Raw genomic sequence first — 24,757 nt, forward strand, 5'->3', positions numbered from 1 at the left:
TATAAGATATGTGTACAACTGTTGTGTGCTGAATAAAGTGAATATTTGTATTTCCGAATCCCTCATATATCTTTACAAAAATATGCTATAAGAAACCCTAATACGTATTTAATTATTCTTATCAAGGTTACACGGTCGAATAATTTCAACGAGTGAGATAAAAAAGAAACGGGCAGATACTTTTATCGATAACGGAATCACGAGTATCGAAACCGTGCAAGAATCGAACAAGGACAACCGGAAAACCGGGTCTTCTCGTTTGTTTTCCCGAAATTGTATCGCCGCAGGTCAAGTAAACTAATTGTTTCGCGTGTACGGAATGCTGGAAAGCGAGGTCAGGAACTCGCAGCAAGTTGCGCCTCTATCAGCCAACGAAGCTCTCGCCCGACTGTCATTGCGATAAATTCTCTCTCTTCTTTTCTCTCGTTCTTTCTCTAGCAGCCTGTCCTCTGCTGTACTATCGTGCGACCAACTTGCACCGTACCATTCGCAACAATGAAACGAGACGCGAAAAAAGAAGCTTTTTTTACTGGAAACGGCCTCCAACCGGAAAATGAATCCCCACGTTGGCTCACCTTTGGGAAATCTTTTCCTGCGAATCTTTACACGCCGTCCTTTCGACGTCGCTCGCTTCAATTCCGACACGGCTTTTACACAAAGCCGTGTTACAGTACCAGCATCTTTAGCGCCACGGAATCGTCGATCCCTTAAATTTCAAAATCTTCCAAATACCACCTCTTCTCTAATCTGTTTTTGGTCTTCCCGCCATTCTACGTACGGTAGACGACCTATACGTAAAGTATTTCAACATTAACCATAGAATTCTTTTATGAATATATTATGTGCATTATACGAAACTTTGTGAAATTTCGTTAGCGCTGAAACACGACTATCGTGACTGCAATCGTAAAATTTGAAACCAATCAAGAAATTGCGAAACTTTTATTGCAAATGTTGACTTAGTGAAAAGTTAGTATATGATACGAAGTCATAAATAGTAGTCATAAATATATCAATTGTTGCTATGGATGATCTCACTACAAATTGTAGCTTATTAATGTAGCGACTAATTGACTGTTCAAATATTGTACTTACTTTGTTGATCTTTGGCAAGTGTATCTATGCTTCCAAGTATCTCGTAACTTCTGTATGCATCTTCAGATTCCTTTCAGTTTTTACTAATTTCATCGGCATAACCGCCTCCGTTACAGTGCTAATCAGATATCAAAATGTTTTCTTTAGTACACATATAAATAACATGTAATAAGAAGTGTCCAAGTATGTTCGGATAATGTTGCGAGCCACTGTGCGATTATTTTTAGGACACCATCGTTCATTTAACGATTGTAAGTGTCATAAAGAGTGGATAGATAAGATAAGGCTCTGTTTCATCGATCAATGTCAATTAGCATTATAACGAGTTATCAATCGGTAACTCGAGCCGTGCGTTTCTTCGAGGAAGAAAATTCTAACTGAAACGACACAAAACGAGAAAGAAAAGGCTGTACGACGTAATGTTAATTACAGGGCGGAAGGCAAGTTTAGGTTTGCGGAGAAGAAGCGAGAACGGTACTCGCACCGAATATCTTGGCGATACGATCCAAATTCATTATCCGCGTTCCCGCGAGGCGAGGTACAGTGCGCTGCAGCCTCGAAATGAATTTCGAAAGTAGGACATACGCTTATTAGAAATTCCTGAATTGTTCCGCGTACGTGTATACCGCGGGTCTATTTGCCTGGTGTAAGTCGACCGGTGCGGAATTTACGGAACCTCTAGCCGGAGGATCAGCTCAAACCGAAATAGCGAAGGAAAAATCGTCGTAGCGAGACTCATTCTCTAAGAATTAGATATGATGATACAGCTACGTTCAAATCTGACAGAACTCATCGTATCGTAATTTTGTTATCGTAATTTTACGAGTTCGTTTATTTACGTCGTCATGAACTTATCGGGTGCCTTTGGCTATCGCAGTTATTTCCCCTTCGAAATTTGTATAACGAAGGAATTAAAATTTCGATTAGAAAACGAGGTTTCAGCTTATAGAATTTGCGTCTTTCGCATAAAGTATAATCTCTGTAATAATTTAAAGAATCATCCGAGACACGCGCGAAATGAGAATGGATTTTCAGTTTCCTTGACGTCGTCGACCGGCGAGACTTCTCCGTGTCTTTGGGAAAAATCTCGAAGAAAAATATTTTCTCAAGAGCAAGGATAATGGCTCTCCTAATGGCTCGAACGCGACACAGATAGGATGCAGTCTCGTTCCTCGAAAAGATTTTCTAATAAGAGCAACAAACTTTCTTCCCTTTCTCTCTTCTCCTGTTCTTGCTTCTTCGATCCTTGCAACGTGTATTATTCCGACTACGTTTAAGGATCAAATTTCTCGATTTTATTTCTCGCAACGTTCGGAGTAGCATTCGAGCCACATTCTTCGACGATTCACCTTTCGTAGGAAAATGCGCGATGGTTCTTTCGAGGGGAAAGATTTGACGATGTACCGGAATCTCGTAATTGCCGGGGCTAACGGTCGCCTGATCTTTCGACCTATCGAATTTTTCACTCATGATTGCCACACTCCTGACTCAATTTTCCACTCCCGCTGTTGCAGCCAAGCGATGATCCGTGAACTTGGAATGTAGACGGAAGGGCGGAAAAGCGGATCTGCCCCTCGCAGGATCGAAGGAAGGGCTTTTCTTCCACCTCCGCTATCATCTTCGCCGTTACCTCACCTTTAAATACCTGAGATCTTCACATCTAGACTTGGACATTGTAAGTACGCCGCCACTCTCTCTTTTTTTCTTTTCTTTTACAATTTTCGAACACGGATGAATTCGTGAAAATCCGATCCGTTTATTTTTCGTCCTTCTTCCGCCACGTATCCGAGAAAAAACTTTCCAGATAGCTGTTTCAGAATAGGACGTCGAGGTACGATGTATAAAGATCGATAAGAGGGATAATGAGAATGACCTAATTGAGCCAAATCGTGATTCTCGTTGGTTTTTCTTGTTTCTCCTTTCAAAATGATTATTCTTTCCATTCGGTTTTCATTTTGTCCCTGGATTCCGGTTTAGCCACGATTCCGGTTTTCCCTCGGTCTCGGAAAAATGATTCGCCAAGCCTAAGGAACGGATTGGCATTGACGAGAAGAAGTAAGTAACCATGGAAGTAAGTAACTAATTGGACCGGAGGGAGGAAGCGAATCGAATAGCTCGAAATCAAAGCTGGTACGGAATGCCGGTCTAATTGGTACGCTACGCCGGCCATTCATCGCGCCATCGAGAGTACAGAGCCAATTGATATCGCGTCTCGAAAACGCATGCGGCATTCCCTTCGGTCTTCCTTTGGAAATCAGCGGAAGTCCATCCAAATCCCCAACGAACGAAACTTTCGGCTCGAACCTCCTTTGCTTTTAAATATACTTTTTCTTTGTGTGCCATTCCGCGATATGGACAACGTAATTATACGTTTCCCTTGGTTTTCGTGCCCGTCTAGATTAGCCTCGAGTTTATACGATCGTACAGAACGATCTCGCGCATTATGGATGAAAATTACGATATCACCGTATTTATTCAAAAATTAACATAAACTCGGAGGGAGCCTGTTGAGCTGGTAGAATTCTTTTTTCTTTGCCCTGTCGACGCAGCACACGCGTAATTAATTATCGAACGATCCACTTTGCGGAAAGCGAGGGTACATGATTGATACACGCAACCGTCAACATTTTCTGGTCCCTTAGGTTAATTCGAATAATCAACACGAACGTTTTCGTTCGTTTATTCGCGTTTAAGAAAAATCGATACCGCGACACGTGTCGTTAATCCGCGTTAACGTTAACAGAGTTGAACTAGCGAGTTTAAAAAGTTCTGTTTCTAATGGAACAGTGACAAATAATTTCGACAAATAAACCGAGCAGATAACACGGCCGACTGATAACGCAGTAGCCTTGCAATAAAACGATGTAAAATCTCGCGTGCAGGAAATTCCATTGGGATGCATAGGTGGATTTTACCAGTTTAATCGAGCGATTCGATTTCCAAGCGCCGTGGCAAATTTCGGCGCTATATTTTCCGAAACACTCTCCGGAATTACTCGTTACACGAACGCATACGTAATAGAACAGCATCCGCGTTTATTGACTGATATGTACAGCGACCATGTTATTGCTTCCTTCTATACCTGATTTCGCGCGCTTTCGCTAAATTTTCGTCGTAAATCGACTTTTTCTTTACTTGTTGAACCGGCGAAAAGATACGAGAAGAAAGGAGAAATAAAAGAAAAAAGAATGACTAAAAAAGTGGCAAGGAATTAATTAGGAGATAATCGCGATGTATACAAAGGATACAGATAGACCTAACCTATAAAGCTAGCGTAAAAGTTTGCGATACAAGCCAAGATCGTCTCTAGATATACATATATGTATATATATATATATATTCTACTTGACCGTAGCAATCGCTTGCACGAGATCGAGAGATATCTCGATTATCACGATCGACAACATCAGTCGAGTGTGCTCTGACTGAACTTTCGAGCGTATAGCAAACTAAGCCGCTGCCGAGTAGCCAACCACGTGCAGATTTGCCCGGAAAGACGAGGATCGAGAGAAACGCCAAAAGAGACGCGACAAGGAGCATAAATAAACGAAAGGTATGGCTGTATCGATCAGTCAGGATAAACGACGGGTCTCTGGGCCGAGTGGCTGCCAGCTTCGATGTCCACTGTCCCGAAGAAACGGGAAACTTGAAAAAAAAAGCGAGGTCGAGGTTGCACCTTTTTTTCGCCCTGCTATCTTCCACTCTCTTCTCTTCGTCGATAGTCCGCGTACGCTAATCGAATTTCGAAACGAAAACAGACTCGAACTCCGTATCGTTTTCATTTTTAACCGTTCTGAAACTTCTTTGCACGTTTCACGAAATGAAACGAATAGACCTTAATCGTAGAATCGTAATAGCATCGTTAACCTTGCTACGTCGTCGAATTTTTACGTTTCAATCTGGCTGTCATTTTAGCAAACGAGTTCCTAATGTTTTGAGAAAATATTTAATATACATGTATAATTGAAATAAAAATTCATGCCTGCCAATGAGAATTTTTTTAAATCACGTTCAAACTTGAGATATTCCTTAAAGTTAACCTTAAAGTAAAATTGAATCGAAGATGAAAGAATGTAGCGTTAATCGATGTGAGAAAACGTGTAGTAAAATACGAGAAAAACGTGCGACGATCATTACGAGGCGTCCGTCGAATCCGCAAGCGACCGATTACGTAAGATTTGAACGCTACATTGAAAATAGCGAAACGAACGTGAGATAACTAGTTTTAGCAATGATTCTCATAATAAACTCGTGACTTATCGCCCGTTGCACGATGCTGCCACCGCGAGAAGGGGGACAACTAACCTTTTACGTCGGCTGCGTTCGCAGCCTCTGTGTCTGCCTATGCCTCGATAGAAAAGTATCTCGCGTCTCTAGCTCGAGCTTCCTCTTTTCTTCGCCCGAATTCCACCCTGCAGAGTGTATGACGAAACGCAACCGGGCAACTGAAAATCGATCTTGTTCTACCTTGTGAAAAATTTTCAAACAACGAAATTATTATTGTGCGAAGCTTCGCATCGTCTCATTTGCCTAACAATTTCGGTAAGTAGAACACAGTTGGAAACGAAAATAAATTACATGGTAGATAGAAGAAACGGTAACGGGGTTTGATCGAATCGTTGGACAGTTGTATCGGGACCGATCTCCGCGAAGGATTCGTTAGCGAGCAAGAAGAAATCGTTGGCAATTTTGCAAGAAACTCTGTTTGCGTGTAGCGCTTAAAAGCGCGGTTATTCCAAATTAAAACGGAAACGAAAATAAAAAGCAACCAGGTAATATTTGTCTTTAAACGTTGAATATTGAACGAAAAAATAGCCGGTAGGCGATAAATTATCATTCCCGATGACCGTTAATCTGTTATTTCTCTCACGTATGCTTCCGCGTGTAACACTTAGATACTGCGTGTAATCGCGCGTGACCAACGCTCCACACAGACGGAACACGTAGAAGGAAATGACCAATCAACGCGGACCTTCGTATAGAATCGCCACGATGTGTTTCCTTTTAACATGTAGGAAATACAAAACAGTCGTGCACAGCTGGACGAAGAGATCCTTCGATTTTCAGAACTTTGTTCCAAGTCAAATTAAAATCAATTTTGCGGACAAAATCATGGAACGTTTAGACACGTACGGGAAGTCGGCTCGGTTTCCGAACATCGAAGACAGCGCGAAGAAACGAACGCTCGAAATTTTACACGAACCGATTCCATGAGCCACGGCAAGAAGATGCGCGTACCGAAAGATGGTGCATTTAATCGTCGAGTAAATAGCGCGAGTTCGATAGATGAAATCAACGAGAGTAAACTCGTCCGCAATGAGACGTACGGTATACAAAAACGAACAAACACCGACCCTATTTTTAATTATCGAAATGACGATGCGAATCGATCGTGAATCGGATCGCAGGCCAAATCTCCTTCTCGCGCGATATCGCCTTAAGAAAGTAACGATCGTTTCCGACGCACGTAAAGAATAACTTTCCCTCGGAATGAACCACCCTACGTTGCGTTTGTCTCTCACAACAGTAGGCTTCTATCTCGCTTTACCTCACGAACCGAAGTCGCGTTAGAAACCAACTCTTTTGACGAGTGCGTTCGAGTACGATCGGCAGTTTTCTCTAACTGCGAACCCGTTTGAAAACCAACGACCGTTTCGCGAGGGAAAGGCAAAAAAAAAAGCACGACGTTGAATCGAGCAATGTGGTGTTTTAGGCGAGGACACGATGTCAAGAAACCGAAGTTCCTTGAGCAAGTTCGAGGCCCTGATGGTGCTAAGTTTAACGGTACTCGTTCAACTGGACGTCTGTTGGTGCACGCCGTCTCACAGAAGCAGACATCACGCGGACATGTCCTACGAGGACACGAAGAGTTTCCGAAGCAGCGAGGAGCTGCCTAGACCAGCCGCCCTCAATTCGAACGACGATCCGCTGGTAGTGCAAACCAGAAAGGGCAAGGTCAAGGGTAAGACCATGACTGCCACCACGGGAAAGGAGGTCGACGCCTGGTTCGGGATCCCTTACGCGCAGAAACCTCTCGGTAGGTTCAACCTGTACTGATCTATCGCCTTGGAAAATTCGGTGATTAACTTTTCATCGCTACCTCACCCGGACGATTACTCCCGGAGAGCTATTCTCGGAAATTTTCTCTTTCTTCTCGAAAGTCTTTCTCGCGAAACTTTCTCTTTATCCGAAAAACGGTCGAAGGATCGTTAGGTAAAATCGAGCGGTAATGATAAGAGAAGAAGAAAAACAGAAAAGGAATCGAACTGGATCGTTCGAGAGACGGAGAGATTGGGAGGAGACAAACGGGACGGGATTCTGTTGCAGGAGCTTTGAGGTTCCGGCATCCGAGACCTGCGGAACGTTGGTCAGGAACTCTAAACGCAACTACGCTACCGAATAGCTGCGTGCAGATTTTGGACACGGTGTTCGGCGACTTCGCAGGTGCGACTATGTGGAATCCGAACACACCGTTGAGCGAGGACTGCCTTTACGTGAACGTGGTCGCGCCACGGCCTAGGCCTACCAATGCCGCTGTTATGGTATGGATATTCGGTGGTGAGTTCCAGCTGACACCTGTTCACATCCTTAGACTAGACATGCTCGTGGAAACTAGAGCACACCGTCGCCAGCGGTCGACGTTCTTTTACAGGTGGTCGCTTCTTAACGAGAAACGCTTATTTTCGTCGCGCGCCGTTATTTTAGGGCGGCTATTTTTTCCACCCAAACTTCATCTAAATGATCGGAAGAACGCTCGAGAAAGCCTTTACACGATTTTACTTATATTCAACGCGATGCTTAAAAAAATGTTCGCGAACGTCAGCTTTTTTCCGCGCGGCCGTCACGAAATAAGCGTTGTTCAAAAAGAAGTCGAAGCTCCTCAATGTGAAAGAAATTAATCCGAATGGAATGCAAATGAGAGTCTGCGAAAAATCCTGTGTATAGGCGCAGACACTAGTTGACACTCGATTAATCGTGTTTGCGCGTACATGCGTGCGTGCGTGCGTGCGTGCGTGCGTCTGTATGATCTATTTGGAAAGCAGAGGTTTCTTTCGAGAGATGGAATCGCGCGACATCCTTATAGGTGGCTTTTACTCCGGATCGGCGACCCTCGACGTTTACGATCACAAAACCCTGGTGTCCGAGGAGAACGTGATTCTAGTCTCGATGCAGTATCGAGTCGCCAGCCTGGGTTTCCTGTACTTCGGAACGTCGGATGTTCCTGGGAACGCCGGTCTGTTTGATCAGATGATGGCCCTTCAGTGGGTCCGCGACAATATCGCTGCCTTTGGCGGAAATCCTGACAACGTGACCCTGTTCGGAGAGAGCGCGGGCGCCGTTTCCGTTTCTATGCACCTCCTTTCGCCTCTATCAAGGTGCATACCTTTTCTCCTTGTCACTTTATGTTGTTTTGTTTGTTTCGTTGCTTGCCGCTACCATGTCTACTGCTATCGACGCTGCTACGCGATAGACGGTTGGAGATCACCCCCTCGACGAACAACCGATTATATCGTTGTGGTCGAGCGCCAGTTGCCGCTGGACGATACGCGTCGTAAATCAAGGAGGGTGGTGGTCTCGAACTTAGGGCCGCTTCGATTTTCCAAACGATTGGCCAACTTTTAACGGAGACACCATTCTGTGTTTCTCTGGCTTTCAGGCATCTCTTCAGTCAAGCCATCATGCAGTCTGGCTCTCCAACAGCACCTTGGGCCATTATCTCGCGCGAGGAGTCGATCATGCGCGGCATTCGATTGGCAGAAGCTGTCGGTTGTCCTCACGATCGCGACAACTTGCAAGAAGTGATCGATTGTCTGCTGATTAAGGATCCGATCGAATTGGTGAAGAACGAATGGGGCACCCTGGGCATCTGCGAGTTTCCGTTCGTTCCCGTGATCGACGGCGCCTTTCTCGATGAAACGCCACAACGCTCGCTGGCCACCTCGTCCTTCAAAAAGGCCAACATCATGATGGGCTCGAACACCGAGGAAGGTTTCTACTTTATTATTTACTATCTCACCGAGCTGTTTCGCATCGATATGGCCGAGGATGTAAAAGTCAGCAGGGAACAGTTCGTTAGCGCCGTTACCGAATTAAATCCGTACGTCAATCAGTTCGGAAGGCACGCCATTATCTACGAGTACACGGACTGGCTACGCCCGGACGACCCTCACGTGAATCGCGACGCCCTGGATAAAATCGTCGGCGACTATCAATTCACTTGTAACGTGAACGAATTTGCTGGCCGTTACGCCGATACGGGAAACACCGTTTACATGTATTATTACAAACACAGGTGAGATTCATGTCCGATCGAATCGGAAAGAAGCAGTAGAGATCACGAGTAGGCGAAACGATCGATGCGACTCGTCCGTAAAGGACGTGTTCGCTTCTTTATTTCGGCTCGCTTTCGCCTATATCACGATTTTTACGAGACCCCGATTTCTTTTCCATAAATCCATAGATCGGCGAACAATCCATGGCCAAGATGGACCGGTGTGATGCACGCGGACGAAATCAGCTACATCTTTGGCGAGCCGTTGGATTCTTCGAAAGGATACATGCCCGAGGAGATAAATTTGTCCAAGAGAATGATGAGATATTGGGCGAACTTTGCAAAAACAGGGTAAGTCGAAGAGCGATCACCGCTTTTCTCTTTTCTTCGCATCTCTAACGGTTGGCTACCGTCCTGTTAGGGATCCGAACGTCGGAGACGTCGAGTCATGGACGCAGACCTATTGGCCGCCGCACACTGCCGCCAAGAAGGAATACCTGACGTTGGATACCAACAGTTCCGAAATCGGAAACGGACCTAGAGCGAGGCAGTGCACTTTTTGGAAGAAATACCTTCCGCAACTCCTCGCCGCTACTTGTGAGTAACTTTTACTTTCTTCTTACTCTTCTTGCTCTTCTTACCGTGAAAAACAATGACTGCGTTATTTCCTAACGAAAGATTCGAATCTTTCGCCGTTTATCGGAATTTGTCGAACGTGTTTCTCGCTCGTGCCAACTATCTTAACGGTCGGTTCATCGTTCAACGTTCAACCCTTCGACTGCATTTAGATTATCTCCTATGACACCTGTTGAGTGGAAAATACGTTTCATTAACCTCAAGGCGGCCGTTCGGGACCGTCGAAAGCAAATCAATCGGCTCGATTACTTTTTCCGGTCGAGAGATTTTAATCGAGCGCTCCGTTACTGAACTTCGAATGCAAGTCGTTCTCGATTAAACTTCCGGGGCTACGAAGCATTCGTAATTCGAGCCGAGAAGGCTGTAATTTCTCGAAAATTTTCAGACTCAATTTTTGACCAACGAACGAACGAGACAGAGTCATCGAGGAATAAACACGTGCCAGCCTTCGTTCTATCGAAATCTAACCCAAGTACGGTAACGAAGTCCCGTTGTACTTGGCGAATTAAAAACAAAATGAAATAGCCGAGCCTTTTCGCGTAACGAAAAAAACGTTGGAACGCCAGCGTAGAAGATTTCGTGTCGCAATTCGCGTATCCAATATTCTAGTCGCTTACCTATCGATACGTACACACGCGAAATTTTCGAAATATTCGATTCGTGTGTGTAAATCAAGTACGGAGTGAAAGTTGCTTCTTTTGAAATTTTCGAACGAACTTTACTCTTTCTTTACATTGTTGAACTTGATCCAATGAAAGAGACAGTCGACCGTCGTAGCTACCAACCAAGTTTCGACGTTTGCCCGAACTTTTCGCTCTCTTAAATTCTTCTCGACCCGCAGCCTTTTGCTTGTCACACGTAAAAAGTTTCAATCGTTTCGACGAAACGTAAATCACGTATTCCGCGCGCTGTTTTCTGTCCTTCGCTTTCCGATTCATATTTTCCGCCCTTTTGACACGCTTCTGACGAAACCGAGGCGAATTCGATTGTTTCGAACGCGTTTCGACCAAAATTTTCGTTCGCATTTGAAAAAAAAAGTATCGTTTCTACTAACAAGTTCTATTCGAGTTTCTCTCGTTTTATTTCTCCTTCTGGTGTTTCACGATCGAACCAAGTGGAACAGCGAACAGCGACGAAAGGTAGGACTTGAAAATTGGAAATTGCTTTCTTGGCAGCTTTTCTATGATCAAATTATTCCATCCCAATTACATTATTATAAGTGAGTGCAATTTAATAGAGACGATATTCGTGGTTTCCTGACTGAGGGGGCGACTGGTCTCTGGCCTCGTGCCATTCCACAAAATACAGGCAGATGCCTGAGGAAACCTAATCCTTCGTATTCGGTTCGTCCATTATGCAGATTCGATTATTGGCCACGATTATCGGCCAGTAGAAGAGCACGAAGATGGCTTTTTCTATCACCGTAATTGCGTTTTCGACCAAAGGTTCGCGTTCGCTTTTTGTCCGAGACGCAAGATTTCCTGTATTTCTCATCGCGAAACTTGTGGCCTTCGAGCGTCGTGTGAGACGCTTCGCGAGACAGAACGCGCTCAATACAAATCTGAGTGAACGATGCAGATTCCTAGACGGTTTCAACACCCTTGAGACAAACATACTTTCACTCTGCGCAACTGTCGACAAAATAGAGATACTCGGGTACCGATCCGTTGACAACGTTCGCTACAAATTCCCGGACAGACTTATTTAACGATTAATTTCGTTTGATTAATGGAATTTTGGCCAAATCTACGAGAGTCGGAGGATGAAGATTACCGAGAAGTTCTCTCCTTCGAGAAGCAATTTCGTATCCCATTGACTGCGAGATGAGCTATCAATCGAGAATGCTTAGCACGCGTACTCCGTGCCTTTGGAGAAACGTTAGGTCGCGGAAAAGGAATGGCTGCGAGCCAACCATCGATATCTATTCAAAGAATAATCTCTGTCCGTTTCTTCTTTGTCCCGAACAATATCGGCACCGTTGTCGTCGTCGTTGGCCAGGCACCATTCGCGAAGAAATCGTCGAATCGGAGAGACGTGCCAATTTTCAGTGGCACCGATTTCAGACCATGTTTCTTGGAAAATCTTCCCAAAGCTCCAGAATGTCGTAACTACTTCTCGATAAACGTTTCGTCGACGTTTCGTTAGTTTAGTGAAAAAGATAAAAAAAGAACGATCGAACGCTCGTGTTTGTTTCTTTGTCGTTCACTCGCGACGAATGCGTCAGCAACGGTAATTCGAACGACAAGAAAAATTCAACGAGGAAAATTCAACGATACCGATTCACCAAGATGGAAAATGAAATTCCAGCGGAGAAGCTCGCGGGCAAACGGAAGAGACGCACAGCGACTCGGAGAGCCGAGGATAGGGATGACGGTCGCAGCGAATTTATTCGCTTATTCGCGACGGATAAACTACTCGCGATCGAATCAAGAATCGAACAGCGTCGAGGAGCAATCCGTCAGCAGTTGCGACTCAAAGATCTCGATAGGATGGTAGAACAAAGGGGACGAGAAAAGAAAATACAAAGGGGTGGCTGCGTTAGTCGGTGGAATATCCGGTGAATGGTTTAGCGGGGCAGATGGACGAAGCAAAGATGGGATGATATCGCGACGGATAAAAACGGCGCGGCGGTGCAGCGGAAAATTGCTGCCGCGGTGCTGTATCTTCTTCCAACGCTCCTCTGGTCGATTGTTTTTTTGTCCCTTTTTTCTCCTCTTTTCAATTAACATCCATCGTGCCTGCAGCTGCAGCGAGTATCCCTTTCGACAGAATCGTCAGAGCTCTGCTTCACTCGCGAGTACACGCGACCGTTACGGCTCGGCCAAAGTCTGAGGTTTTTAAACTTTTCGGAGATTCGCCTTACGATAAACAACATGATTCGCCTGGTTAGCCGAGGATGGCGTGGAGCAGCTACTCGTAAACGAATTTTTCGTTCGACGAGAACATACGGCTCTTTTACATTTACGAGGATAAGTAAGACAAGGGAGGACGGTTGCGTTTCGCGACTGAATCGGAGAATTAGGACGAAACGTTGCGCGGTTAAATAAAATGTCTGCATATGCGGCAGATGCGATTCTCTAGTCTGGCGCATCGGCACTGTAAATAGAACAACGACGTCGCGGCATTGCTTTATAATTACGTCGGTGAGCTTGGAAAGGTTAACCGCACGCCAATGAAGGTAGAGGGTGTACAGCACGGGGACGTGTCGTTGTCACGAGCACTAATGGCTCGTTTACACGGTAAACCATTGGCGTAACCGCAGATACACTCTGCTCGTATTTTCCCTTGTTCCGGCTCGGACAATTCATCGACGAATCATCGATAAGCGAGCCGATTTCCCGATGATCGCGAGCAAACGCGTATTCCGAGGAAACGTCCGGTAATCCGGGTCCGCTGTACGTTTGGGCGGTCGACCTAATCGATCACGCACGGTGACGTTCTCGGTTGCTTTTAAACGAGGATTTATCGCCTCGTAAAATGAACGGAGGTTTTAGGCGAGCAGCGTACGGGTGCACCGTGTAACGGTAACGCGGTACGAGTCCGCAGAGCGGACGGGAGCGGACGAAGGTGTCATTTTCATCATCGCTAACGATCCGAATTCGAGCCATTGGCGTAACGCTATCGTAACCGTGAGACCAATTCCGGTGTCTACCGCAGCCATGACGTCACGGAGTTAAATGCACCCTTCTATCGGACACGTTCCCCGTAATCTATGTATGCGCCGCAGAACTGCCGTTGATACGGCGCCAACCTGCAACCCGCTCGGATCGGACCGCTATTACATTCACGATAATGCCGTTATCTCGCGTTAACGATCCCTTATAAAAGTATATTTACGCTGGCCACCATCGTTTTGACTTTCGTCCAAAATCCATCGAAACATCGACGTTGGCCGTGTACGGGCGATAATGGAATCGCGACTATAACCATAACTATAGGACGCGTAATCGATCAAAAGCGAAAACGAATCGCGGATATTTATTCGAAAATTTTCGAATCACCGATAAAAACATATCGGAGGAAAATCGAAATACACGGATAAGCAATCAAATTGAAAGATACGAAAATCTACGACTATCAAGTTCGAATCGATTCGCTTCTCTTAGCGGAGATGCTGAAATTGTCTTGCTTCTCTCTCCTGCGACGATCTCTACTTACTAGACGTTACGACGTAAGAAGCTTTCGAATGAAATTTGAAAATTACTGCGCGAACGCAACAACCTCCGTGTAGCCCAAAGCAGTTGTTACGGCGACAGTTCCATTAGCAACTAGCCACGCGTAACCGCGTCGTTTAAAATTTTAAAAGAACGTTTCGTATTCTTCGCACTCTTCGAATTTATTTCGATGGTTTTTATTTAACCTACCTCTCTACTGTCTGTCTACCACTTGTCTGTCCGTCTGGCTAGTTGGAATTTTATAATCGAAATTTCACCCACTTCTCGAACTGCTAGAAAGCTGAAATTTGAGACACGTGTTTCTTTCCCATCGTAATACGATATACGTAATTTCGAAAAATTGACAATTGCTTTATTGGAAATAATTGTCTATTTAGCTGAATTTATTGGGCTGAAACGTGGAAAGGTCTTTTTATCCGACAACAGGAAGTCGATGTACATCGTTGAATGACTAAACATCGAGACAAAAATAAAATATATAAATTGAAAAAATTTGTTTAAATGACTTTTATTTAAAAATATACTAAAAAGGAGAAAATGATTTTCTTAATCGGGTATCATCGAGCAAATGAACGTAATAACGATACACAGAGAAATCCGTAAATATCGAGCACACGCGGTAATTGTATAATAAAGTATCACTCAATTATTGAACTCGTATTGCTAAAAATAAAATCATGGCGTCATCATTCTTGTATAGTCTGTCAGCATAACGACTGCTCCACAATTTGACTCAGACATTTGTATCCTTTACTCCTATCCTACTTTGCCTTTTATTTTCTTTCTTTAATTTGCTTCGTATGTGCATTAAAATATACGGATATATGTATATACGTAAGCTATATCTTTTCTGTACGAATCTTAATATATTTTGGCGGAAATATGTAATATTTTAGCAGGCATTAACAGCTAACGAGTTGTCCAATAGATAGATCGCAATTAATTACTGTACACGGGTGCTCGATCGCGGAAACAATGACACGCGTAGCCTCTCCAAACATACTGATTGATCGTCCGTCGCCACGAAGAAGAGGAAACAGAACGGTACGATAATAGTCAGCGTTGACGATTGCAGCAGCATATACGTATCGCTATTGGCTGTCGATCGTCGCTGCTCGAATTATCATAGAGAGCAATTACACCGAGGTTGGCAAATTTGTCCAAATAATTAACTGGAAACGAGATAAACATTTTCGCAAGCGAACCTTCTTGCTCGTAGGTCGTTTGTCGCTGATCGTTCGATCGTTCGTTGAGAAAGTTGTTGGACAATTGACGTTGGACGTTGACCGATACCCGACGACGATTACTCTTGCAAAGTAATTAAACGAAAATATGTGGAGAGAGAATTGCGAAGGAGAAACTTGGAGTTCGATTACGAGTTCGGTTCCTCTTGCACTTTGCCGAGAACTTTTCCAATCGATCGCAAAATCGAGCATCGGTACTCCCGGGAATACTGGCACGTCCAGGTGTTCGCCACACGTTTCTCCCTTTTATTAGTAGTCGGTTTGCGTTCGCGGTTGCAACGCGAAATCATCCAAGTTGCTAGGAGACGAAGTGGAAGCGGAAAAAGAAGCGGACGGAGAAAGCATAGTGGGTCGGTGGACGTCGGGCTGACTGGTGGGCAAGTTTGATCGGTGCTCGCGCCTCGAAAACAAAACAGTGATAAAGTCGGAGGGGCAGCTGGCTCGACGAAAGGTAGGGGTTTTGATCGCGGCACCCAGGAACGAAACGAACGAACGGACGAGCAGGGTAGACGAGGGTGCGGGGGTGGAACTGGCCGCTCGGCAAAGTGGATCGATGCCGCCGCGGCACGTCTGTGCGCGCAAACGTGCGCACGTGTGCGTACACCTGATACATGCATCATCGTCCATAAAGCCACGGAGATGCGTGGATCCGTTAATCGCCGATTCCTTCGACGCTCATATAGAAAAACGCAACGCGCAATCTACGCGACTACGCGACTTTGATGCGCGTGCAATTCCAACTTAACCGATACGAAACCCAACGAATCCCAGTGAAAGTCTCGAAGAGAAGAGACGCCGTTGTCACGGGAAAATTCTTTGATCAACTAAGGTTAATCGGTCGACTATTATCCGTTTTAATCGAGTTTCCCGGCTGCCAGTCGTAACGACAAGATCTTACGCGACGCACCGGTCATTCCGCGCCAAGTTAAGCGAATTCTTTGTTGCGTAATCCACGTTATCGAAGCACGCTCTTCGCGTCCTCTCGGCGAACGTCGAACGCAGCACAGGTAGCATCTCTCTTTTATTACTTTCATATTCATTGGATTGATGCGGTTTCATCGTCGAAGGAACAAATTTTCCGCTCGTTCTTTCACATCCATCTTCTTGATCCCATTGTTCCGAACGTTTTAGGAAATGTTCAGGGGACTGATAGTTACTTTTAGCTATTAATATTATTCATACTGCGTAGATCTATATGTTTTTGTTCTGTTGACTTGTTTAAAAATCGAAAGCGTCGACGCGTACCGTCGCGTCATCGTCGTCGTTGAATCTAAGGCAATTTTTCATTGCTTTCTGTTGCAGCGAAACTGGAACTTAGTCAGAAGATGGCATGTAGCGGTACGAGAATAACCGACGGAGGACATCTGTTCCTGGTGTTGAGCCTGCTGCTAATTGGTACTCTGTTCAGTCATAGGATCGCGATTCAGTCGGATGCGAACAGTGTGCCGGAGATGATGGACCTCAGGGGCCTCGTCTAGCTTCCGCAGTTAGCTCTTTGGATCGTTCTCGATCGTGCGGGAAGAGGCCAATGGAACGCGTATACGGACCAGCGAAACGATCGACGATCTTCTAAAGCGTGTAAACGAATCAATGGCATCGTTCGTTGATATCTCGAGGCGATTCAAATCGAGACAGACACATATCAATGCAGCGGAGGGCGCTCGATCGACCCATTATACACGATCGTCTTGTCACCGGTTCGCTAGTGAGAAAGATCTTGTAGATCGAGAGACAAATCTACGTCGTCCCTTAGAGGAGGGGACGCGGCAGAAACTGTACGCTAGACAAAGGACTCGAAGATTTCCTTGAATCGACGTAATCGATCACCAAAGAGTGTCGTTTTATCGTTCTCCAATTTTCCTCTATTCCTCTATTCTCAGTCTTTCGAGAGCGCGATCGACAAAGTCCTCGCGAATCGAGAACGTGACCGTGGTTGATATCGTTGGCGGAGTCGCGATACATGGAGAAAATAGTAATCGTAAAGATATAACGTACGCGACGAATCGAAAGTTACTACGCGTACCGCACGTTTCCAGGTACGCGACACGCGACGCGTGACACGCTCTCGATCGAACAAGACGCTCCTAGCTATAAGAACGACGCCAACATCCTAAAACCATCAATTGGTCCCTCGTAAATCGTCTGACCTACTCCGACAGCGACTACTCACGCGACCAATGTAAAATCACGCTCGTACCGCGCTTTATTCCGCGTTTGCAATTTCGCTCGGGTATCGCAAATTTATTCGCCTGTCTCGTAGTTGGTTCTTGAAACTAAGAATTTCCATGGGGATCAACGGAGGACGAGTACAGCGTAACGCGCGACTAATTTGATCGAACCGTTGCACCTGAGAGGAAAAAAAATACGCTACAAAATAGAATTTGATGGCGGACAGACAGCGTACACGCTCTTCCCGTACGTTCTAGCTTTTGATTAACGCCGCGACAATATAGGTCACTGCATCGGTGCTTTTATTTCACAAGCGGGATCACCGCTATGGACCTGCACGTTATCGCGAAACGCACTCGGCCCCTAGATATTTAATCTACCCGCGACAGGATAATCCGCGCGCTATTCGCTGAAAAATGTCATCGCACAAACGATCGTTATCCTTTAGCTCAGCGAACTTTGCGTGATCGTCGAACGATCGCATTGGCGCTGAAGAAAATTTGTAGAAAAATTGTCGCGACGTGCAGGCGCGATCCGATGTCCGTGGATTTTCGGGAAGGCTAGAAACGTTCTGTGGACCGTCGGTCGATGCATTCGCCAGGCTTTCATTTCGGAGACACGACTTCTTTTTAATCTTGCCGTTATTGGTGCTGCAACTGTCTACCAACAGGTACGGTAATGCGAGCCGCAATTCGATCTATATACTCTGCGGCCGCTTATACGTGCGCATGTTTGTAATGCGGTGCAACTACTGCAGAGTCGATTGCATTCGTACAAATTGCGGAGATTTAAACGCCGTGGGACCGACCAACAGCTCGGCCATGCTGGAACATCCGTCCGATATTATCGTAGCGATCGCCGCGAATAAATCTCCTCCTCGTTCCGTTCGTCGCGCGACGCAACTCCAGACGCGATCGTTCCCACAAATAGAGACGTAGAAACCACAGACGTATATCTCTGTTTTTATTTACTCGATTTATTTGGAAAAAGAAAAACGAATTGGCCCATTCGCTGATCGAAAGTACAATACATTTTCGCACAAGGCACGTACACGTCGATACGTTGTATCGACGGCAAATTGACAGAAATCATGGCGGTCTTCTGCATCGAGTCCCGACAGAATTGCAAATTGCATTCGGTTCAACGCGACTGATTTATCAGCGGTAAACTGATCGACATTGACTACGTGAATGGAATGCTCGATCGATGGTCCGTTCGTGGTACAAGAGAAACGGATGGTCGGCGTTGTTTGCAATTTCAAAATTATCAGTTAATGGCATCGCTAAGATGATAGGAGAAAGAAAGCGAAACGTTGTTTCTTCGCCAACGATTCTAAACTGCCGAACCGTTCTTCGTTGTTCTCCGGATAAGATCTATCGTTCGTACGAACGCTCGAGAAAAGATATTGGATTTCATTCGCTTCGTCTACGATGATGGTTGTTCGTAAGGAGAAGGTCGTAAAATTTTATGGCGCGACAGCGAATGCAGAGTTCGTCGCAGTCGTATTAAAATCCTTCCGACTGCGGTACCAACTGGCGATCGAAATGAAACGACCGCCAGGACGCGTTCAGGTGCGCTCTCGCTGTATCGAAGGTGCATTCCTACGTGTATCTCACGCGCTCTATTTTCCTCGCGGCTCCGCCATCGATTTTACACGAGAATACGCTTCTATTCTTCCAACACGGCTACCGACGAAGGTCGCGCCTTAGCGTTTCAAGCATCGGTCCTCTCTACATCGAAATTTCTTCCTAAACTCCACCAACGGAGCGATTCCTATCCTTTCTGCGTCTCTTCTCCGCTCCTTTCCCTCTCCTCTTTATCGTTACTTTCGTAGAATCCAAGTGCGATAGCAAGCGTGGAATATGTAATCCTTTCTTCCAGGAGACGACTTTTCCAGGAGACCACTATTCTCCGTGTACCTTTGTCTCATTTTCTACATCGAGATCTTCCAAACGGTGTAACGCAATTTTCCTAGAAGTGAACCGCGAACAAACGTGTGATTCCGAGGACACGACGATGCACGATTCCGCATACATAAAATAAATAATATTCAGCTTACCCGTAGCATGACGAAACGTCGACAGGATAAACGCGAAATTAACGCAACGCTGCGAAAACGTACACAAATCCCGTCGAAACGGCGACGGGGAGAAGACAGTTCTAGAGTCAAAGGAGGAACCGCGGCTGGCCGATGAACGAACGAACGATCTATCAGCCGAAGAGGAAATCGAAGAGCACGAAGCGCCCGCCATTCCCGAGTAAAGGAAGAGCAAACTCGAAAAACCGTGCGTTTCTTTCTTCCGTTCTCGCCATCTCCCCGTATTCCTCGCGACAGTAGAAAGGAAACTTGCACGAACGCAGGCTAAGTTTTAATTAAGATTTAATCACTAATTACCTGTAATAACTATTACTGTAAGTAGAATGACACAGCGCGCGTACACGTAAACGCGTGTATTTTCTGTGTGTACATACGATATTTCCCAAAATATCAGATAGACATATATACATGTACGTAGAATGCGTTATCGATTCACCAAAGAATCGACCGATCAAACAATTTTTCTTTCTGCCTATTGCCTCGATGATCTCTCTCTCTCTCGCTCTGTATATTTGCTCGGTGATCGTTCGAAATCAATGATCTTCGCTATACGTAAGAAGGAATGATAGTAAGGTAAATTATTGGCCAAGAGGATTCCGTTTCCTATCCTCTCGAAACTTTCTTACAACAACAGCTTCGTAAAAGAAGTTGCTTCTACGAAAATTGCAAATGATAAGGAAAATTCTCTACTTCGGAGAATCTTCCAATCGGCTAAATCTACTTTCCTTTCTTTTTTCCTGCTTTCGATCGACGACAGGCACTTTCCAACCGGACTGTTTCCATCTTAGTATCGCTGGCGCTTTGCCAACGGATCTTCTTGCCTTGTTCTTTTTGTCGGTATCGAGCAACTTGCTTCCACTGATACCCGAGAATAGTCTGTTCTCTACCCGTTGAATCGTTTTTTTGTCATTTCTACCTTACTTGTGTATTTAGAAAATTAGTCGATTACTCTGTCGTCTATGTTCAAGAGTAAAAGAGAGAGAGAGAGAGAGAGAGTATTCATAGAGCAAAATCCAAGAAATTTCAAGGAAAGGCGGAAGAAGGAAGACAGCGAACGAACGAAGCTTACCTACGGTAATCGGTAATTTTGTGGAGAAACGACTGGTTTCCGAGCAAGTAAATGAATAAAATCAAAAGAGATGCCTTCTGCAACGATCAAATTTAGCTATTTTTCCTTTTGTCTCGAAATGGATCTCGATTTGGTTACGCTAGTTCGAGGATTAGCGACAAAGCGTGGCAAAAGTCACGCGAGAACGATTATAGTTGAAATACGAATTTAGTTGGGTCACGACAATGTTACTTTGGAAATTGTAGTTGGTCGAAACCCGTTTTTTCCATTACTTGTATAATATTATGTAAATATACCATAACGGTAATAATCGAGAAATAGCATACCCTTTTAATCGACTATAAGCAAAGTAAAAAGAAAGAAAAAGTATAAACCTGACCCATAAGTATTCCGGATTCTCTGATTAGCAAGTTTGGAAATAATAAATCATACGAAAGTATATGCGTATATGTGTACGCGTCCACCTGGCCGCGTTAAACTCACTGCGATCGCGATTTCAATGCATTATGTATAATAACATTATACATACTATACATACGTATATATAAGTACATACATATATAAATATATACATACGTAGCATGTATAGAAACACTTTAGAGACGGTATCGTCGTACGTTTGTATATACGTTGTCACCCGCACCTATCGCGGCTCACGAGATTGTAATGAAACGAAACGAAATGAAATGGGACGAAACGAAATGAAACGAGATGGGACGAAATAAAACGAAATGGAGCGAAACGAAGCGAAACGAAAAGAAACGAACAGACGGAAACGTAAACGAGCTTGCTGAGCCTAATCGATTTAAGATCGAAGATTCGTTTAAAATATCTTGATTTCCGATTCGCGGAAGAATCGGCGCTCAAATTTCCTCGATATCCTCTCTTTCAAACGCGTTTTTACCATTCAAATAAATACAAGTCAAAGAACGTTTCCCTCTCTTCGAATTTTCAAATATACATACCTAATTGCGTCATACGATAGCATGTTCGTGAATGATAACGACTCGGTAGAACGGACGACAATTTGTTTGCAAGACACCTCGTACATATTTCGCGCCTAATATATATTTCCAAGAAAAAGCGACGTCCGTGAAATTGCGGCTCCGTTCAGGTGAACACGCGATTTAAGAGCTAAATGTATTTCATCGTTATCGAGGATTCTTCGTCACGCGGTGCTTTTCTAGTTCGAGGATGAACATTTTTCAAGAGGAACGCTCCCGCTTGAACCTCTCCATCTTTCGCCTCAATTCCTTATTTCTTGTCCCTCTGTGAAAGAAAAGGAAAGAAAGCGAGATCTGGATTTCGAAAGGTTCTTATTGACTAATCCGATATACAACGTACGTGTGTTTGTTCGTGTTGGCAATAACGACGAGGAGTTTGATAAATTTTATAGCATAGAAACGTTCGTTACGCCGATCTATTTTCAATGCGACCAGATGGATATTCCTATTAGCGTATATTTCTAGAAATTCTTTTCTTTGCTCTACATCCTGCTTTGTTTGAGCTACGCCAGAGGTCGCGCGATAGAGCTCGTTTCGTCGAGGAGGAGAAGAACGCTTTAGTATAGAGTGGAACAAGTAATCGCGATCACGATGCCGCAAATAGGTAACAGAGATAGATAGAATAGTTCGACGAGATCAGAACGGTAACAAGAATACGTAGAATTCGCCGATGAATGAATAAATACGCAATCTCTGTTCGCGATGATTCCTTCCGCAACCTTTGCCTATTATACACGATATCATCGAACACGGTCGAGAATGATCGAGAGGTAGTGGTGTAATTTGATTCCAGTAGCCGGCAGAAGTTTCAGAATGATTTATTACAAGTCCGTACAAAGGACTCTAAACGATCTTCTATCGTGGCGCCAGGCGCCGGGTGCATTCGAGTCAAAGAACATAATAGAAAAAAAGAAGAAGAAAAAGTAAATAAAAAGGTACGGAAAAATAACGAATTTGCTATCAGATATACTTTTCTCATTCGTTGAATCGTGTGAAAAATCGTGCGAAGCAACGGCGGAACGCTCGAAGAAAATTTTTAAAAATGATAATTATCGCGATAACGGTTCGAGTTTTCGCGCAACTAACTGTGACTCTGTGTATGTAATTTAATGTATAATAATCGCAAAACACGCGCCGTCGGTCCTCCATATTCTAAAATGGCGATTCGTTCAACTCGAGATCGTTCTTCTTCGCTCGATATCAACATGAGCGCAAAATGCGAAGAATAATTCTCAACGATAATAAACTTGTGTAAATATCATACAGCCCAAGTACGTGTATATAGCTGGCTAAAAAAACCATGTTACTCGTGTCTCGGTAAAAGAAATTACTTGTTGTTAGAGGCGATTGGAACAGGAAAATATTTACGTGTACACAAGTGAAATATAGGGAAAGAATTCGCGCGTTTCTAGATATGCTATACACTGTACACTGTACGATATTGTAACGTAATTTAGAAAAGAAGCGAAGAAAAACCATAGATACTGATGTTTTTATACGAATCAAAGAAGGGAAGAGGAGGACCGACGGATATCGAGGAAAACAACGGAGAGACTATTTTAGCGAAAAAAAAACCTTGTTTTATCTTTCTTCCTTTATCGATTCGAAAGAAATCTTACTTCTGTCAATGGGATTCACAGCGAGTCGCTGAAAAAGTAGCCCGCAGGCCTAAATACGCTCTAATTAATTACAAAAAAAAAAAAACAGAAACTAAGTAATTACCGTAGCCGAATAGTTGATCAAATTCAATACGACATTTTCGAGTTGCATGGTCGTGTTTTCTCGTTAATCGTCGTATTGGATTACGATCATTAACGCAATCGGCCAACAAAGAGTCGCGTATGTCCGATGCATATTCCCGATTACGCAACATTCGCCACGATCAGTGTATTGCTTCAAGATCGTTTGTTTCCTTTTGATTTTACCAACGAAATTCTTTGATTCGATTCAATTTAACGACAATTTTAGACGCAAATGAATTTTCTCTAATCGACGAAACTTTCATAAATTTCGATTTCAAAAGCATTACGTTTACAATAAACTATCTTTAAACCTCCATTGATCGGAATTAATATCAAATCAATGACAATATTTTCGATAGCATTTCTTAAATATAGAAATCGATGTCGAATCGAAAAATGCATCGGACATCGCACACGCAAAGATAGTGCAAACTAAAAACATCTAACAATTTACCATACGGCAAACCGACTACCTAGTATAATCTATACGTATAAATATATAAATATAAAACATAATGATTATTCATTAAATACTATTATTGATTATTGATTATTTATTAAATACTATTATTGATTACTGGTCATTAGTTATTAATTGTCGTTGTTGTTATTATTATTATTGCTATTATTATTACTATTATTATTACTATTATTATTACTATTATTATTACTATTATTATTATTACTACTACTACTACTACTGCTACTACTACTACTACAACTACTACTACTACTACTACTATTACTACTATTATTATTATTATTATCATTATTATTATTATTATTATTATTATTATTGTTGTTGTTGTTGTTGTTATTATTATTATTATCATCATTATTATTATTATTATCATTATCATCATCATTATCATCGCCGTCGTCATCCTCATCATCTTCATCAGCAACGGCAACAACAGCATCATCAACATGATGATCATCGTCATTATTATTATCACTATCATCACCATCATCATCGTTGTCATTATTATCATTATCATCATTGTTATTATTCAATAGTTACGTACATATTATACGAACAATAAAAATTTACTGCTTGTATATATTAAGAATATCTTAATAAAAATAATGTGCGAATGATAGTCAATTAAATTTTGTTGACCATATATCCTTTTATCAAAAAATTGATGATATATTTTAAACATCAAAGTATATCGCTTTTTAACTTCACTATAAAATTTTACTCTTTCCTATTCTTCGTTAATTGTACAATTCATTAATAAACAGATTCATTG

At 43.5% G+C, this 24,757-nt stretch overlaps 1 protein-coding gene across 4 annotated transcripts in view; it reads left to right on the top strand.

Moving 5' to 3' along the window:
• The window catches only part of LOC139996259 (acetylcholinesterase), a 43,414-nt gene extending 18,810 nt beyond the window's left edge, over window positions 1-24,604 (top strand). For 3 of the 4 annotated variants that reach the window (XM_072020509.1, XM_072020508.1, XM_072020510.1), the window contains exons 2-9: window positions 2,610-2,770; window positions 6,809-7,132; window positions 7,423-7,653; window positions 8,180-8,471; window positions 8,753-9,388; window positions 9,557-9,718; window positions 9,789-9,964; window positions 16,725-24,604. In XM_072020509.1, the coding sequence (XP_071876610.1) occupies window positions 6,820-7,132; window positions 7,423-7,653; window positions 8,180-8,471; window positions 8,753-9,388; window positions 9,557-9,718; window positions 9,789-9,964; window positions 16,725-16,900 (1,986 nt within the window). In that variant the 5' untranslated portion in view covers window positions 2,610-2,770; window positions 6,809-6,819 and the 3' untranslated portion in view covers window positions 16,901-24,604. Of the gene's footprint in view, window positions 1-2,609; window positions 2,771-5,396; window positions 5,638-6,808; window positions 7,133-7,422; window positions 7,654-8,179; window positions 8,472-8,752; window positions 9,389-9,556; window positions 9,719-9,788; window positions 9,965-16,724 lie in introns of those variants that run through there. The other variant, XM_072020511.1, reaches the window with a different exon arrangement.
• Window positions 24,605-24,757: the final 153 nt, after the last annotated feature.

This window comes from Bombus fervidus, chromosome 17 (genome assembly GCF_041682495.2).
Source record: "Bombus fervidus isolate BK054 chromosome 17, iyBomFerv1, whole genome shotgun sequence".
Lineage (NCBI taxonomy): Eukaryota > Metazoa > Arthropoda > Insecta > Hymenoptera > Apidae > Bombus > Bombus fervidus.